At 43.7% G+C, this 14579-nt stretch overlaps 1 protein-coding gene and 1 pseudogene across 3 annotated transcripts in view; both read right to left on the minus strand.

Moving 5' to 3' along the window:
* Positions 1-4670, minus strand: part of DHX8 (DEAH-box helicase 8) — a 28981-nt gene extending 24311 nt beyond the window's left edge. The window contains exons 1-5 of one of the 3 annotated variants that reach the window (XM_036339631.1): positions 4458-4670; positions 3828-3854; positions 2756-2841; positions 2283-2355; positions 1080-1165 (exon numbers count right to left, since the gene is read on the minus strand). In XM_036339631.1, coding sequence (XP_036195524.1) covers positions 1080-1165; positions 2283-2355; positions 2756-2841; positions 3828-3854; positions 4458-4605 — 420 coding nt within the window. In that variant the 5' untranslated portion in view covers positions 4606-4670. The remainder of the gene's footprint in view (positions 1-1079; positions 1166-2282; positions 2356-2755; positions 2842-3827; positions 3855-4457) is intronic. The other 2 variants (XM_036339632.1, XM_036339633.1) reach the window with 2 other exon arrangements.
* A 9403-nt stretch (positions 4671-14073) lies between these two features.
* On the minus strand, positions 14074-14204 carry LOC118672563 (annotated as a pseudogene).
* Between the last annotated feature and the right edge of the window lie 375 nt (positions 14205-14579).

A 14579-nucleotide genomic window follows, 5' to 3' on the forward strand; every position in this document is an offset into this window, starting at 1 on the left:
AGAGGAGCAAAGTTAGGAGAAGAAGAGGTGGGGGGAGAATATCACTCAAAATCTGTACTTCAGGAGCATTTGAGATCTTGTTTTCTGACAATGTCCTCAGTTTGGCTCAAATAAACACTTATAAAAAAAAATCTGTACTTCAGGTACTACAAGTCTGACAGTCTCTACATTGCTAACTGCTTATGTGAAGGAAGGGGGGGCGCGGGCAGGGGGAGGGTGGAGATTTCTAACACAATTTGAGATAGAGGCAGAGGTATGAGCAAAGGCTCTTGGAAGTCACTTCTACATTTGGCAAATCCCCTTTGTCCTTAATGCAAGGCTATGGAAGGAAATTAGATATCACCCCTTCTGTGAAAGCAATGCAAATGATGATTATAAACAGAAAACAGATGCTAAAATTTTTAAAAAGCAACTCTCCCTCTGCATTTCCTTCTCCCCTTTCACCTGCTTGATTTTTTCTATAGTTCTTACCCCTGTCAGCTACATATACATATGTGCTTACTTATTTGTTTACTGCCTGTCTCCTCTCTGCTAGAGGAGTTTACATATTTATTTCCTGCCCCCACCCCAATACTAGAATGTAACCATCTCCAAGAGGGCAGAAACTCTAATCTACCTTGCTCACTGCTGTATCCCTGGTACTTAGAACAGTGCTTGGCACATAGTAGATACTCAATAAATACTTGCTATAATAAAATTTTAAAACCAAAACATTTCAAAAATTAGACATTCTAACAAGTAATGGAGCAAAAAATCTAATTTTACACATCAGGCATCTGTTCCAGAACCTTAAATTATTTCATACCTATTTCATATCCCTATTCACAGCTTTCCACAATTCCTAATCTCATTTCCTTCAAATATCATTCTTGAACCCTTTAACATTATTCTGTATGTAGTACATGCTCAGGGAATGATCAAATATTTTCACTTTGAAAAATATATTACAATAAAGGAAAACTTAAAATAATAAATAATGGAAAAAGAGAGAAAGAAAAAAATTAACTAATGAGACCAAGAAGAGACTGGGTGGGGGTAACATGCAGTTACAGTAGACATTCTCAAAATGGTATCAGTACCCGAACAGAAGGGTTGTCTGGTTGGCAAAGGACTGGAAAGAGTTCTTTCAGCTTTTCTTTCTCAGTTTTGGGTTTAACAACTGGATCTTGTTTCATTAAAGAACATGAAAGAATGTAAAAGAAAAGATATATTTAATATTCTTAATGGTTAACAAAAGAACTTCATTAGATTTGCATCAAACTAAAAGCAGAACATGGAACTTTTCTACATATTACTCTTATATATCACTAGAAACATAATTTAATTTTCAAAAAAAAAACACCTCTATATATAAAACTCTAATATGCAAATAGACCGAACAGGAGAACCACCAAACAACAGGTCACTATGACGTGCGCACTGACCACCAGGAGGTGCGTGCGGAACATGGCGGGCATCGGTAGCAGTGGAATGGTGGAGCAGGCGAGTAGGGGCGCCAGACCAAGGCAGGGCGCCAGTCGCTGTCATCGGGGCGAGCCTCTGGTGGTTACTGAAAATTCCTTGCTCTTGCATGCCACGGTTCTACCTGGCACTCACACCTGCTGCCGGCGTCTGGTGCTGGTCCTGACCGCTCAGCGCCGTCAGCGGGTGTGAGCAGCAGTTGCCAGCCCCAATTGCCTGAGGGCTTCTCCACCTCCCTCTGCTCCTGGGGGGCGATCTGGGCAGCAGCCGCTGCTCGCACGCACTGACAGCACCAGCCCCACTCGCACCCGCTCCTTGGTGCCAGCCCCACTCGCACCCGCTCCTTGGTGCCAGCCCCAATCGCTCCACACCGTCAGCAGCAGCTGTGGGAGCAGCAGCGGTGGGAGCGGGGCTGCCGGCAGACAGGGGACCAGGGGCCATGGTGGGAGCACGGAGGATGAGCCGAGACCTGCCCCTGTGCCCACTGCAGCCTCACGGCCCACAGTTCCTTTCAAGATGCACAAATTCATGCACTGGGCCCCTAGTTGATTATAAAACCTCAACAAACTATGTGGGCATCGGGAAGTGTATCAGTATTCATTTGGTTGGTTATGTCTTATAATTCTCACAATTTTAACTTTAAGTCATTTGAAAAATTTTACTACAACATTTACTTGTTCAGCAGCTGCAACAAGCGAAACAAACACAATATTCTTAATGGTTAACAAATGAACTTCCACACTAGATTTGCATCAAACCAGAAACAGAATGCTTGACAGTCACCATTCTGGAGGCTAAGCTCAGCTAGCAGCTCTGCTCACCTTTGCTAGTAGAAGGCTTTGCTGGAGGCCGCATGGTTTGTATGAGACGCAGCAAGTTACTAATAAGAGAATCCTTTGAAAACAAACAGAACAAAAATTGTCAGCACCTAGATCAGTGCTTAAAACACTAAGAAGAGGGATGTCCTCTAAATTTTAGAGAAGAGTAGTTATCCCTGCCTGCCCCATTTTTCTAGAAAAGTGTCACAGGAAATCCAGTTACATCACCACTGCTTAGTGGCATGAAAACATTACACTTGATTGTCTAACCACTATGCTGTACACCTGAAACTGATACAGAATAATATTGAACATAGACTGTAATTGAAAAATTAAAAAAATTATACACTTAATGTTGTATCAGATTGGTATGTACAAAGTATCTCCTTTCTCTATCAAAACCCTAATTAAATCCTATCAAAATTAAAATTCAACAGTGACAGTAAAATAAAGCAGGGGTCTCCAGACACACATACCGTGAATTCTGCACCATTTTTGACCAGAGAAGTCTTAAAAGTATCAAAGGTGGTATTTTTCTCAGCAAGACTGATCACAAATTCAGCTGCAAATGAGAAAAGAAATTAAAACAAGAATGGAGACTTGAGCAAAAAAATAAATTAAAAAAATTTATAAACAAAACTAACTAGGTTATCCAAAGTCATGAAAACCAAAGACCACCATCCAGTAAGGGTAAAGGAAGAGAACTTAGACTACCAAGATTATCCATGTTGGTTCCAGCTAAATTTTTTAAAAGATCTCATTGGCTTTACTGAACGATTCATGAATCAGGCAGCATCCCATCTAGTAAAAAGATAAGTATTCTTATTCTAGTTCATTTTTCAAAATCCTCACCCCAGAATATGTTAATTTTAGAGAGAGAAGAAGGGAGAGTGAGAAACATCGACTGGTTGCCTCCCGTATGCACCCCAACTGGGGATCAAACCTGTAACCTAGGTATGTGCCCAAAACCTTTTTGGTGTACAGATGATACCCCAACCAACTGAGCCACCCAGCCAGGGCTCTAGTTAATTTTCACAAATGAAAAGCTGTCACTGCAAAATGGCTCACCAGGCCTCTGAGTGAATGTAAGGAAGACCTCCTTGTCCCATATCATCGTAATCTCTTCCATGAAACTACTAGCTAGAGGTTACAATGTCTGAAAGCATGAGCCATACATACACCCACACATACACACACTCGCAAGGGATGCATGCACAGGATGCGTTCTACAGCTTTTGGAAAGGCAGACTCTATATATGAGGGCCGGGCAACTGCAGGATGGTACAATCTCCAAGTTAATGAAAGACTCACTTGCCCCCCAAATTTTTCTCCGTAAACCTGCCTAGTTTTTGAAACTTCTAATGTTAGAGCTATTTAATAATTAAGAGACTTTCAGGAGAGAAGTGCATTTTAGGATAAGCTGAGATAATATGCCTCCAACTGTGAGTCCTAGGAGAAAATTTGAATGATTTCATTTGGATTTTAATCCTAACAAATAACAATAACATGGAAGATCTGAATAACGAACATAAATTAGTCCTAACATACCATTTCCATGCTGGACTGTGCCTTTACCTGTTTGATGACAATAAGTGAAAACCAAATGTCATCAGGCTACAATGGACTTAATAACAACAGTGCCAGTGGTTAAGGCTTTTTGACCATCTACTACATGCCAATCGCTATGCTAAGTGCTTCCTTCCCATGATCCTCACAACAGCCCTCACAGGTGGTTATTGTGGGATATCTTGGGTCAGGTCAGGCCGCCCCGAGAGATCCCACAACGGCGTATTGATTACTTTGCCTTAAAGTTACTCAACAAGCAGCCGGTGCAAGAAGAATGTCTACCATCATTATCATCATCATCCTCAACGACAACAACAACGACGACGACGACGCAGCTGCTGTTGTTAACGCTGCTTAATTTATCTGAGGCTGGGGAAAAAAGAGCAAGCAGCGATGGCCGCCCTGGGTTTCACTGACAGCCCTGGAAAATGGTTTCTAACAACTCCGCCGGGAGAGCTCTTATGCGGAGGCCACGGCCGCAGGTTTCCTGGGCCCAAGTCTCTGAGAGAGAGAGAGATTCCTACCGACACACACCCAGCCCCTCAACCCATTTCTCCTTCCGCTTTCCTGGACCCCCAAACCCGGAGGCCGCGGAAACTTCCCCGAGCTCACCCAGATCCTTGTCGTTGATCCCCAAGTGATTGTCCAACTCGGTGCAAACCTTCGACACTAAAGACAGATACTCGAGTTTGGCGAGTTCTTCCGCGGGGCCTAGCTCCGTCCCGTTTACGGCTCCCACCATGGCCACAGCCACCGCCATGGCTACGGCTTCCCCCCGCCTCCTCACTGCTGGCCTTCGGAGCTACACCGGCCCGGTTCCAATTTCCACTTCCGGGTCGGCGCACATCCCTTTTGTTTACGATAAATTGAAAACTCCAGGAACTTCCCGTGACGTAACCGGGTGGATCATAGAGATCAGACAGGAAGTGTCTAAGGAAGGGACGGCCGGGTGGGCTACTCTGCACACCGGAGGGCGCCCTCTATAGGCCAGCGAGCTTCTTGGAAGACTCTCGGGCCGGAAACAGTCGCTCTCAGCGCGTTCCTTTCCTGCGTCGGCAGAGGGCGACCGTGGCCCGCGCAAAGGGCGCCGGAGGAGGTCGCGATCCACACGCGCCTGCGCTTTAGAAGCCTTGAAAAAGAGACCCAGATTCAAGGGGAAAAGGCAAAACTTGCTTTACAACAGACCCCTATATTCCCAAGGCTGTGCCTCTTCGTGGCTCATGACTGTCTCAGGCGACTCTGTAACAAACCAGCAGGCAATGGAGTCTAGTTCTGTTACTAACTCATTTTACACGTGAGTCAACGGACAAGTGATCTTGGGCAAATTAATCTCAGCGGCCTCAGTTTTCTCTTCTGTTCATTGGGGTGATGATGCTCCAACTGGGTTCAGGTGAGGACTAAATGAGACAGGTATGCAAGGAGCCTGACGCAGTAAACTCACTGCAAATGGCAGTTACCACCATCCCAAGGCCCAAACAGTGGTCACTGTAAGGTTTGTGAGCCACAGATCCCCTCAGCCTGAGTCCCCAGAATGCCACCTGGCTCCTCTCGTGAAAACTACTCTCAACCCCTGATTTTCTTCATGCTAACGAGGCTAATCACCTCGGTCCTCTCAGAACTTGTACCCAAAAATATCTGCTATGCTGTGAACCCACTGTCATAAGCTCAGGTCTCCCAATTCCTGCTTCAGGTCCGCTTTTCCTTTTTGGTAACTGTGCTGAGGTGAGGATTTTCCCACACCGCACTGCTCCGTGTGACGAACAAGGAAACCGAGGCACCCCAAAGTGAGTGGCCCTGTACTCAATCAAAAGGGAGGGAATCGGATTCTTTTGCTTTTAGCTTCAGGCTACATCACACTGCTGCACTTTTGGAGTCTGTTCACCCAACATCTCACCGGGCACTAAAGAACGGCCAGGAGAGAACCCTGGAGTGGTCGTTCTCACTGCCTCCAAGAGCTCCATGTTCCCGGGTTCCTACAAAGTCAGCACTGGCCCTGCCCAGTTTGGCTCAGCGGAAAGAGTGTTGGCCCGGAGACTAAAGGGTCAAGGGCATGTCCTCTGTTGCAGGCTCGGTTCCTGGCCAGGTCCGGATGCATGCAGGAGGCAACCAGTCGATATCTCTCACAGTGATGTCTCTCTCTTTCTCTCTCCTCCTCCCTTCCACTCTTTCTAAAAATCCATGGAAAAATATGCTTGGGTGAGGATTGTACTATCTAACCTCTTCCTACCCCTCCCTTCTCTTTCTCCTTTTCCCCATGTGTAGAATGGAAAATCCTGCACTTGATTCCACATGCTCAATTTGCCAGTTTGGAGTTAGGATCACAAGGGCTTATTCCATTTGACTTCCTTTCTTTGTGCTTCTTTGCCTTTAAATTAGATTTATATCCTGCTTTCCTCAAATATTTAACTGGAAGCGGGGAAAACCTGGAGTTTGATTTGTTTTAAAAGCTCTGTGGGGGAAAATGTCTATAGAACCATAACATGTAGCAAGAGTAACAATATAAGACCATAAAAACTTTTCTAATTATTTGAAAATTATTGAATATTTATCTCAGTAGTAAATATTAACAGCAAAACGTATTAAGTTTTATTTACATGTGCCATTAAATGCATGTTTTCCAAAGTGAACATTTTTTATGCAACACACATATTACCTGTTACAGGTAATATGCTGAAGGAAAACAAGTAAATACATAGGTACTGACAACGTGACAGCCCAAACACAGATGCACATAGAATCCTACTGTGGATGAAAAGAGAGTGCTGTAATAAACTATAAATTCCTAACTGGGCAGGTCATGGTGTGTAGTCATGCCCCAGGCCTATAACTTCTCTAAGAAAAAGTTTTTAAGCCAGCCTTCTCCATTGTTCTTGTGCATCTAGGTTAATATGCCTTTGAAAGGCCAGAATTAATAACCCCTCAAAGATGTAACCACCCTCAAGAAAGCACATAATCCCTGCCTTGATTTCTCCCCCCTTGTAATCTCCCTTATGTGTTCCCTCAATTTCAAATGCATAAAAGAAACTGTGAAACTGTCATTCTCCAGAGCCTTTGAGATCTTGCTTCTCAGCACTGTCACTGTCATTTTTGGGCTCAAATAAACTCATAAAAATTCTCTACAGGTTTGGACATTTTTTTCGTCAATACTACTCTCTCCCCATAAAAGATGCTGAACCAAATGCAGGTCAAATGCATTCTAGTTGTCCTTTGGGTATTATATTTTTTTTAATTATACCAAATATAATTAATTGTCCATTATCATTATATTGCCTTCCTTGGACAGCCTCCATGTGGCCCTTTTAACACAGCCATTCATAGTTCCCAGTAAATAATGTACCTTCACAAAAAAATAGTAAAACAAATAGTCTATGCTTAATCACTACCCACACCGCCACCTGTGATGGGTAAGAAATTATTTCCCACCACCCTCCTCATAACAAGGGCTGATGTATGTGTTCCACCCTGACCACCATTCGTACATTATTTCTGCTCTGTCCCAAAGACTGCTTCCAGCTGTGAGCAGTTGGGTAAGACCTTGGGAAGTTGGAAAGAAAGCACTGAACCTCTTAGCACCTCTAGATTGGATGGGGGAGGGCAGACATAATCTAAGTGCGTGTAGCTGAAAGGTGGCATCCTCAGGGAAGGTGGTGAGAAAAGTCACAGGACTTCCTGTCACCCATCAAAACGGTGTTGCTGCAAACAAGACAGCCCTGGCTTTTCCTGCTGGGGTAAAACTGAGATCTGAGGGGAGACACCTCTGTTCTGCAGGCAAAATCAGAATCCTTTGCTTCTAAGTGTGTAACTGCCACTCAACTGTGCTTGTTATTAATGAAGAGAAACTTCAGGGGAAAAAATGGCTCCTTTTTCATGGCTCCTCTGGGGCCCTGACCCAACTGGGGAGTCTGGGAACCAACCTACAGACATTGATGAGATGCCCTGAGCCCTTTCATCTGAGGCCCTCACTGATAGGGACAGGACCCCAGAGAAAGTGAAGTCGTGAAACACCCCTTGAACTTTCCTCCAAATTCTTCTCCAAATTCAACTCAGCAAACACGTATTGACCATCTATTTTGTGCCCAAGCACTGTGATAGGTTTTGGAAAGCATCATTAGGGGAAAACCATCAGGAAATATCTAGAATACTCTGAATGCCGTCACTCCTGGTGGGTGGCAGAGCTGCGTTTATAACTCTGGCCGCTCTGCTGCCTTAACTTGAGCTCAGGTGATTGGAAAACCAAAAAAAAACAACAAATCAGATCTGCTCCCTCGGGACAGCTGGGAAGGGGGCAGGGGGCCAGGATCATCTCACAGGGCAGTTCATCCTGTTGCAATCCGTTATTTGTCTGCCTTATCTTCTAATGCCCCAGCACAGCTTCAAACTCGCGCACAATGTCCCTGACCTAAAATTCCCTTTCTTCTTAGGCCATCAACCTGCCATCACTAATAGGATGTTTTGGGTTCTAAGTTCTCTAAAGTTTTTCAGTATTAGACAACAAAATTGTTCTGCCTCACCTAGCATCTTCTTTCTTCCTTTCTTTCTTCCTTTCTTTCTTTCTTTCTCCTTTCTTTTTTTTTTTTTTTTGTCACAACCAGTTCCTCCTTTCTCTCTCATTTTAAGGGCTTCACAGATAAGGAAAAGCTAAAGGAGTTCATCACCACCAAACCAGGATTATATGAAATGCTGAAAGGTATCCTTTAAGAAGAGGAAGAGGAAGAAAAAGGTAAAGATACAAATTATGAACAACAAATATGCATCTATCAACAAGTGAATCTAAGAATCAAGTGAATAAATAATCTGATGAACAGAATGAACTGGTGATTATAATAGAATCAGGGACATAGAAAGGGAATGGACTGACCATTCTTGGGGGGGAAAGGGGTGTGGGAGATGCGGGAAGAGACTGACAAAAATCGTGCACCTATGGATGAGGACAGTGGATGGGGAGTGAGGGTGGAGGGTGGGGCGGGAACTGGGAGGAGGGGAGTTATGGGGGGGAAAAAAGAGGAACAAATGTAATAATCTGAACAATAAAGATTTAATTAAAAAAAAGAAAAAAAAATGCCAGGAAGAATCAGACTCCCTTTGATGTGAACTTCTTAAGACAATTTATTCCCGCCCTAGCCAGTTTGGCTCAGTGGATAGAGCGTCGGCCTGCGGACTCAAGGGTCCCAGGTTCGATTCCGGTCAAGGGCATGTACCTTGGTTGCGGGCACATCCCCAGTACGAGGTGTGCAGGAGGCAGCTGATCAATGTTTCTCTCTCATCGATGTTTCTAACTCTCGATCCCTCTCCCTTCCTCTCTGTAAAAAATCAATAAAAATATTTTTTTAAAAATTTATTCCCCCATCTCTACATCCTCACCTGTGGGAATTTTCACATATTTATTTATGAGTTAATCATCCTTTGGCATCTAGTTGGTATTTCTTAGACTTAGTTTAGGTTAGTTTTCTTTTAAAAAAAACTATTTAAATCAATATTACAAGTATAGGTGACAAAGTAACACGTTATCTTAGGCTTCTTTTTTCTCTAGTGAGATTTAGTCCCCATCTCTGGGGATAGAGTATTTTTGTAGCCTCTGCTTTCTGTTTAAGGTCATTCTTTAGGAATTTTTTTAAGAGTTTAAAATGAAAGAGTTTATTAGTGAAACAGTGACACAGAGAGTGGCTACTCTGCAGACAGAACAGGTCTTTAGGAACTTTTAAGGCTTTCCTTGGGAAAGATGCAAAAACCAAGCCAAACCAAGAAGTGTGTGGATGGGGAGAGACCAGAGAAAAGAGGGATTGACATTCTGTTTGCAAGCCAAACATGTTACCAGGTGTCCAACTGGCCTAGGACCAAAGGTCTGTGTTAATCTGCACACTCTTGCCACTAACTCAAAAGAAACATGCCCTGGCCAATGTGGCTTAGTTGGTTGAGCATTGTCCTGTGCAACTAAAAGTTGCCGGTTCAATCCCCAGTTACAGGTTCCATCCCTGGTAGGGAGTGTGCAGGAGGCAGCCCAAGCAATGATTCACTCTTACATCGATGTTTCTCTCTCTCCCTTCCTCCCTCTCTAAAAATCAATTTAAAAAAATTTTTTTTAAATACATTTTATTGATATTTTACAGAGAGGAAGGGAGAGGGATAGAGAGTCAGAAACATCGATGAGAGAGAAACATCGATCAGCTGCCTCCTGCACATCCCCCACTGGGGATGTGACCGCAACGAAGGTTCATGCCCTTGACCAGAATCGAACCTGGGACCCTTGAGTCCGCAGGCTAACGCTCTATCCACTGAACCAAACCGGTTAGGGCTTTAAAAAAATGTTTTAAAGAAAGCCTACTCTTCCAAAAACTCCATTTCTTCCCCCATGTGGAGAAGGACCAGTTCCCAGCATGCCCTCTACCCCAGATCTGAGAGTGCCGGGCAAAGCAGCTCTTGGAAATCCTTCCTGGTTTCCAGGCTCTGAGCCGCAGGTAGAGAGCTTTGGTGCTGACCGGAGCTGCTGCCCTGGTGCTGGAATAGCTGCCTCTCTGTCTCGGGATGACAGTCATTATGGTAATGGATGCTTCCAGAGTGAAAATTAGCAATCTGGTGAGGTAGCTAAACATGCATACATCTCTTCCTAGAGTTCAGTCCACCCAGCTGAGCCACTAAATAAAATCAGCATATGGGGCAATTAGAGAGCTAAGCTCCTGCTTTCAGAGCCCAGCAGAAAGTGACAGAGTTCAGGGGCCCCAGTTCCCCTGCCAGGTTCAGTAACGATCAAAGGCCTCCCTAAGTCTCCTTTACTTCGCAATAGCGCCCAAGTCTGCCTCCTCCCACAAACGCCGGCCTGCGGTTTTGCCTTTCAAGCAAAGTCACTTGTCCCATGCCATCACCATTTTACCCTTTTTCATTGCAGATTGGCTGAGGGAGGAGAAAGGGGGAAGTGAGAATAAGCTTCTGTCACATGGGTATGTGTGGAACAAGGATATTTTTTTTCTTAGTCATGTATTGGCTTTTACATGACCCAGAAGGACTCAGGTCTTCCCTAACTCCCATGCCTACTCTCAGATATAGGTGTGGATAGAAAGTGTATGAAACTTTTAGAAAGACTTCGAGATCCAGTATCGATCGATCCTCCTCACTATTGAGCACAGGCAGAAATCCCCATTCTGTTTTATCCCCATGGACTTGGACCTAATGGGACTTCACGTGCAACAAGGATTGATGGGGATCACACTGTCAGCTACTTGGAATTTTGGGTTTCACTGCAGTATTCAAGCACTCATATTTCTCCTAAAGTTTTAGAGTTGGAAGAGATTTGAGAGATAATGTAATCAGCCCTGGCCAGCCTGGTCCGGGCGGCTTGGGGGGGGGGGGGGGGGGGCACAGGCAGTTGGCTGGCCAGCCCCACCCCCTGGTCAAACTCCTGGTGGAACTCCTCATCGAGGAGACAATGTGCATATTAGCCTTTTATCATATGTGATGGTTCAAGACAGATGGCTATTGTTGTGTTGGCTGTTGTCATTTTTTTATTTGACAAACTAAGGGAAAAGAGGTCAGTGCCCCTGACTAAATAGTCAGGTATTGCATGTTTTAAAAATTCTTGCAGCACACCAGTTGAAAATCACTGTCCTCATGCCAAGTTTCTCAACTTCAGTATGTTGACATTTTGGGGCAAGATCATTCTCTGTTGTTGGAGGGTTTGCACTGTAGATTGTTTACCAGCATCCCTGGCCTCTACCTACTCGATGCCAATAGCATTCCCTCCCCCCAGTTGTCAAAAATGTCTCCAGAACTTGCCAAATGTCCCCTGGGAAACAAAACCATCCTGGTTGAGGGCCACTGATTTAAGATCTTTAGCTCTCACCCTCCTTCAGAAGACCCCTCCCCTTGGCTTTCACAATCCTACACTCTCTGACTCTGCATGCAAGGACATATTGACATTCAAAACATGTTTATAAGGTGGACCTAGAAGTTGCTCACATGTCTTTTGCTCACTTCCCATTGGCCACTTATTCGCAAGGGAGACAAGAAATGTAACCTTTACATTTTAATGTAACCCATGTGTCTAGTTGAAGACTAGGGTTCTGATCCGATAATACTTTCAGGTTATGTCTTTTTCCCATTTTCCTCACTTCCCACCAGTTGGAGGTACACATGTGGTAATGTTCAGTCATCCTGGACCATATGAACAAGGTCATGACCCTGGGGTTGGTAGAGCAAAAAGATAGAAGCAGCATAAATCTCTGACCTCCCGGAGCCACCATATCAGCCTTAGACTGCTTACTCCTGAATTATTATCTGAGAAAGAAAGAAATACACTTCTGTCTGGTGTAAGCCACCATTATTCGGTGCCACTATTCTATCAACTGTACCTACTTGTATCCACTCCTAATCAATAGAGAGCCAATCAAGTTTAACTATCACTTCCAGCAACTCTCAGATCTATAGCTCCAGCTGCTGAGACTTTTCCAAGCCCTAATCCCACCTATTGGAAACTCCAGCTGGATATCCAATTAGTATTTATTATATAAGCTTAGACTATTTTTAAAATATATTTTCATTGATTTCAGAGAGGAAGGGAGAGGAAGAGAGAGATTGAAAAATCAATGAGAATCATTGATCGGCTGCCTCTTGCACACCACCCCCCACTGGGGATCAAGCCCACAACCCTGGCATGTGCCCTTGACCAGAATCGAATCCGGGACCCATCAGTCCACAGGCTGACATTCTATCCACTGAGCCAAACTAGCTAGGGCTTAAAGTTAGTATATTTAACACCAAAAGCATAATTCTTTTCCCCACACTAACTCTTCCTGCTATGTTTCCTAATGCTATTTAAAAAACATCTCCAAGTCACCCAGGCTCCAAATCTGTGACACCTGCCTCCCTTATGACCACTGTATCCAAGGAATAGCTCCCCAACAACCTTAGCTTCCCCCACTCCCCTACCTGCCTCATACACTTAAACCAAACCACTTGCTAGTCCACCCTCCTAAATATGCCCTAAGCTTCCAGAACTATTGCAGATTCTGTACTTAACTTTTATTGAAAGTCCCTACCCATCATGCCCTTTTCCCTAAAGGCATATCTGAGTCATGCCACAGAAGTCCATCCCAAAGCCTTACATGCGGTAGGTACAAAACTATTTTTCAGATTGAAGAAATCAAGCCGCTTGCCCAAAGCCACAGGGCTAGTTAGAAATGATGAATACGGCACATACAGACCATAAACTCTATTTCCTGATTTTTTTTTAATTGGGCTGACAATGTCATGAGGACATTGACTTCTTAGGAAAAGGTAGTGATTTGAGAAATTCTGAACTACCATTTAAATCAGTGTTCTGCTATTTTGAGCCTTTAGCATACCCTGCACTATAATTATATCAATGTGACTGTGTAATGCAAGATAAAATATAATCATTTTATACATTTTCATGGACTATATGTGAATCTTCACCCAACATGCTCTAGCCTGCCTGATTCCGCCTGGGTCAGGAGGGATTTAGAATACTGAGATAGTTTTCAAATTGAGAACCACTGTGGCATCCTCTGGGCCGATTTTAAACAAATCAGTGGGTACCATGATCAATATTTGAGCCATATGGCCTGCTCTTATAATTGAATGAATGTCTATAGCCAACTTTGTTTATGTGCCCATGATTTTTTTAATGTTATAACCAGATTTAATAAAACAGTAAATGGATTTTCATGACATAAAAGGAAACTCAAAACAATAAAATATAACATTCTTGTCTTTTTGACAAGGCACAAAGAAAAGGATTTCCTTAGATACTGTGGTTCCTCAGCTTGTGCCCATGACTTTTTTAAAAAAAGAAAGAGAATCAGCCCTGGCTGGTTTGGCTCAGTTGATAGAGCATGAGCCTGCAGACTGAAGGGTCCTGGGTTCACTTCTGGCCAAGGGCACATGCCTGGGTTGTGGGTTCAATCCCCAGTGAGGGACCTGCAGGAGGCGGCCGATCAAGATTCCCTCTCATCATTGATGTTTTTTTCTCTCTCTCTCCCTCTCCCTTCCTCTCTGAAATCAATAAAGTTATATTTTAAAAAAATAAAGAAAGAAAGAGAATCAGTATTTATTGAGTACCTACTTAAGCATATGGCTAGATACTTTAATCATTATCATCACAACCCTAGCAGGGAGGTAGGGACTAGAAGTTACAAGGAAGTGGGGGAGGCAGGCAGCAGGGCCATTTGGCCAGGCCTCAAATGCTGAGGCCTCTGATTTTTGCTGCTTTTCAGAAGAAAATTATGCAGTCAAGTTTCCCACATTTGGGAAAATCGCAGGAATCAACACACCCGGGGTGCAATGGGTGAGCCTCGCCCTGGGAAAATCACCTTTGTGATAATGGTATCTCCCCTGCCAGGTACGTAGCCTTTATTAGTTTTAAACCCGTTTTATATAAAACAGAAAGATTTCACATTCAGTTATTTTCTCTTATGCTTCCACTAGTATGTTGTTTTTTTTTTGGTCTTTTTTTGTCAGTTCTATAATAATACTCTCTAGATTAATCTACATTTTTAAATATTCACAGTTTCATTTACCTTTTTAAAAAATATTTTTATTGATTTTTAGAGAAAGAGGAAGGGAGAGGTAGAAAGAGAAACATCAATCATGAGAGAGAAACATCCATCGCCTGCCTCCTGCACACCCGCTACAGGGGATCAAGCCTACAACCCAGGCATGTACTCTGGGAATCAAACCAGCAACCTTTTGGTGCACGGGACGATGCCCAACCAACTGAGCCAC

The sequence above is a fragment of the Myotis myotis genome, unplaced genomic scaffold, assembly GCF_014108235.1.
Source record: "Myotis myotis isolate mMyoMyo1 unplaced genomic scaffold, mMyoMyo1.p scaffold_m19_p_17, whole genome shotgun sequence".
Taxonomy (NCBI): Eukaryota; Metazoa; Chordata; class Mammalia; order Chiroptera; family Vespertilionidae; genus Myotis; species Myotis myotis.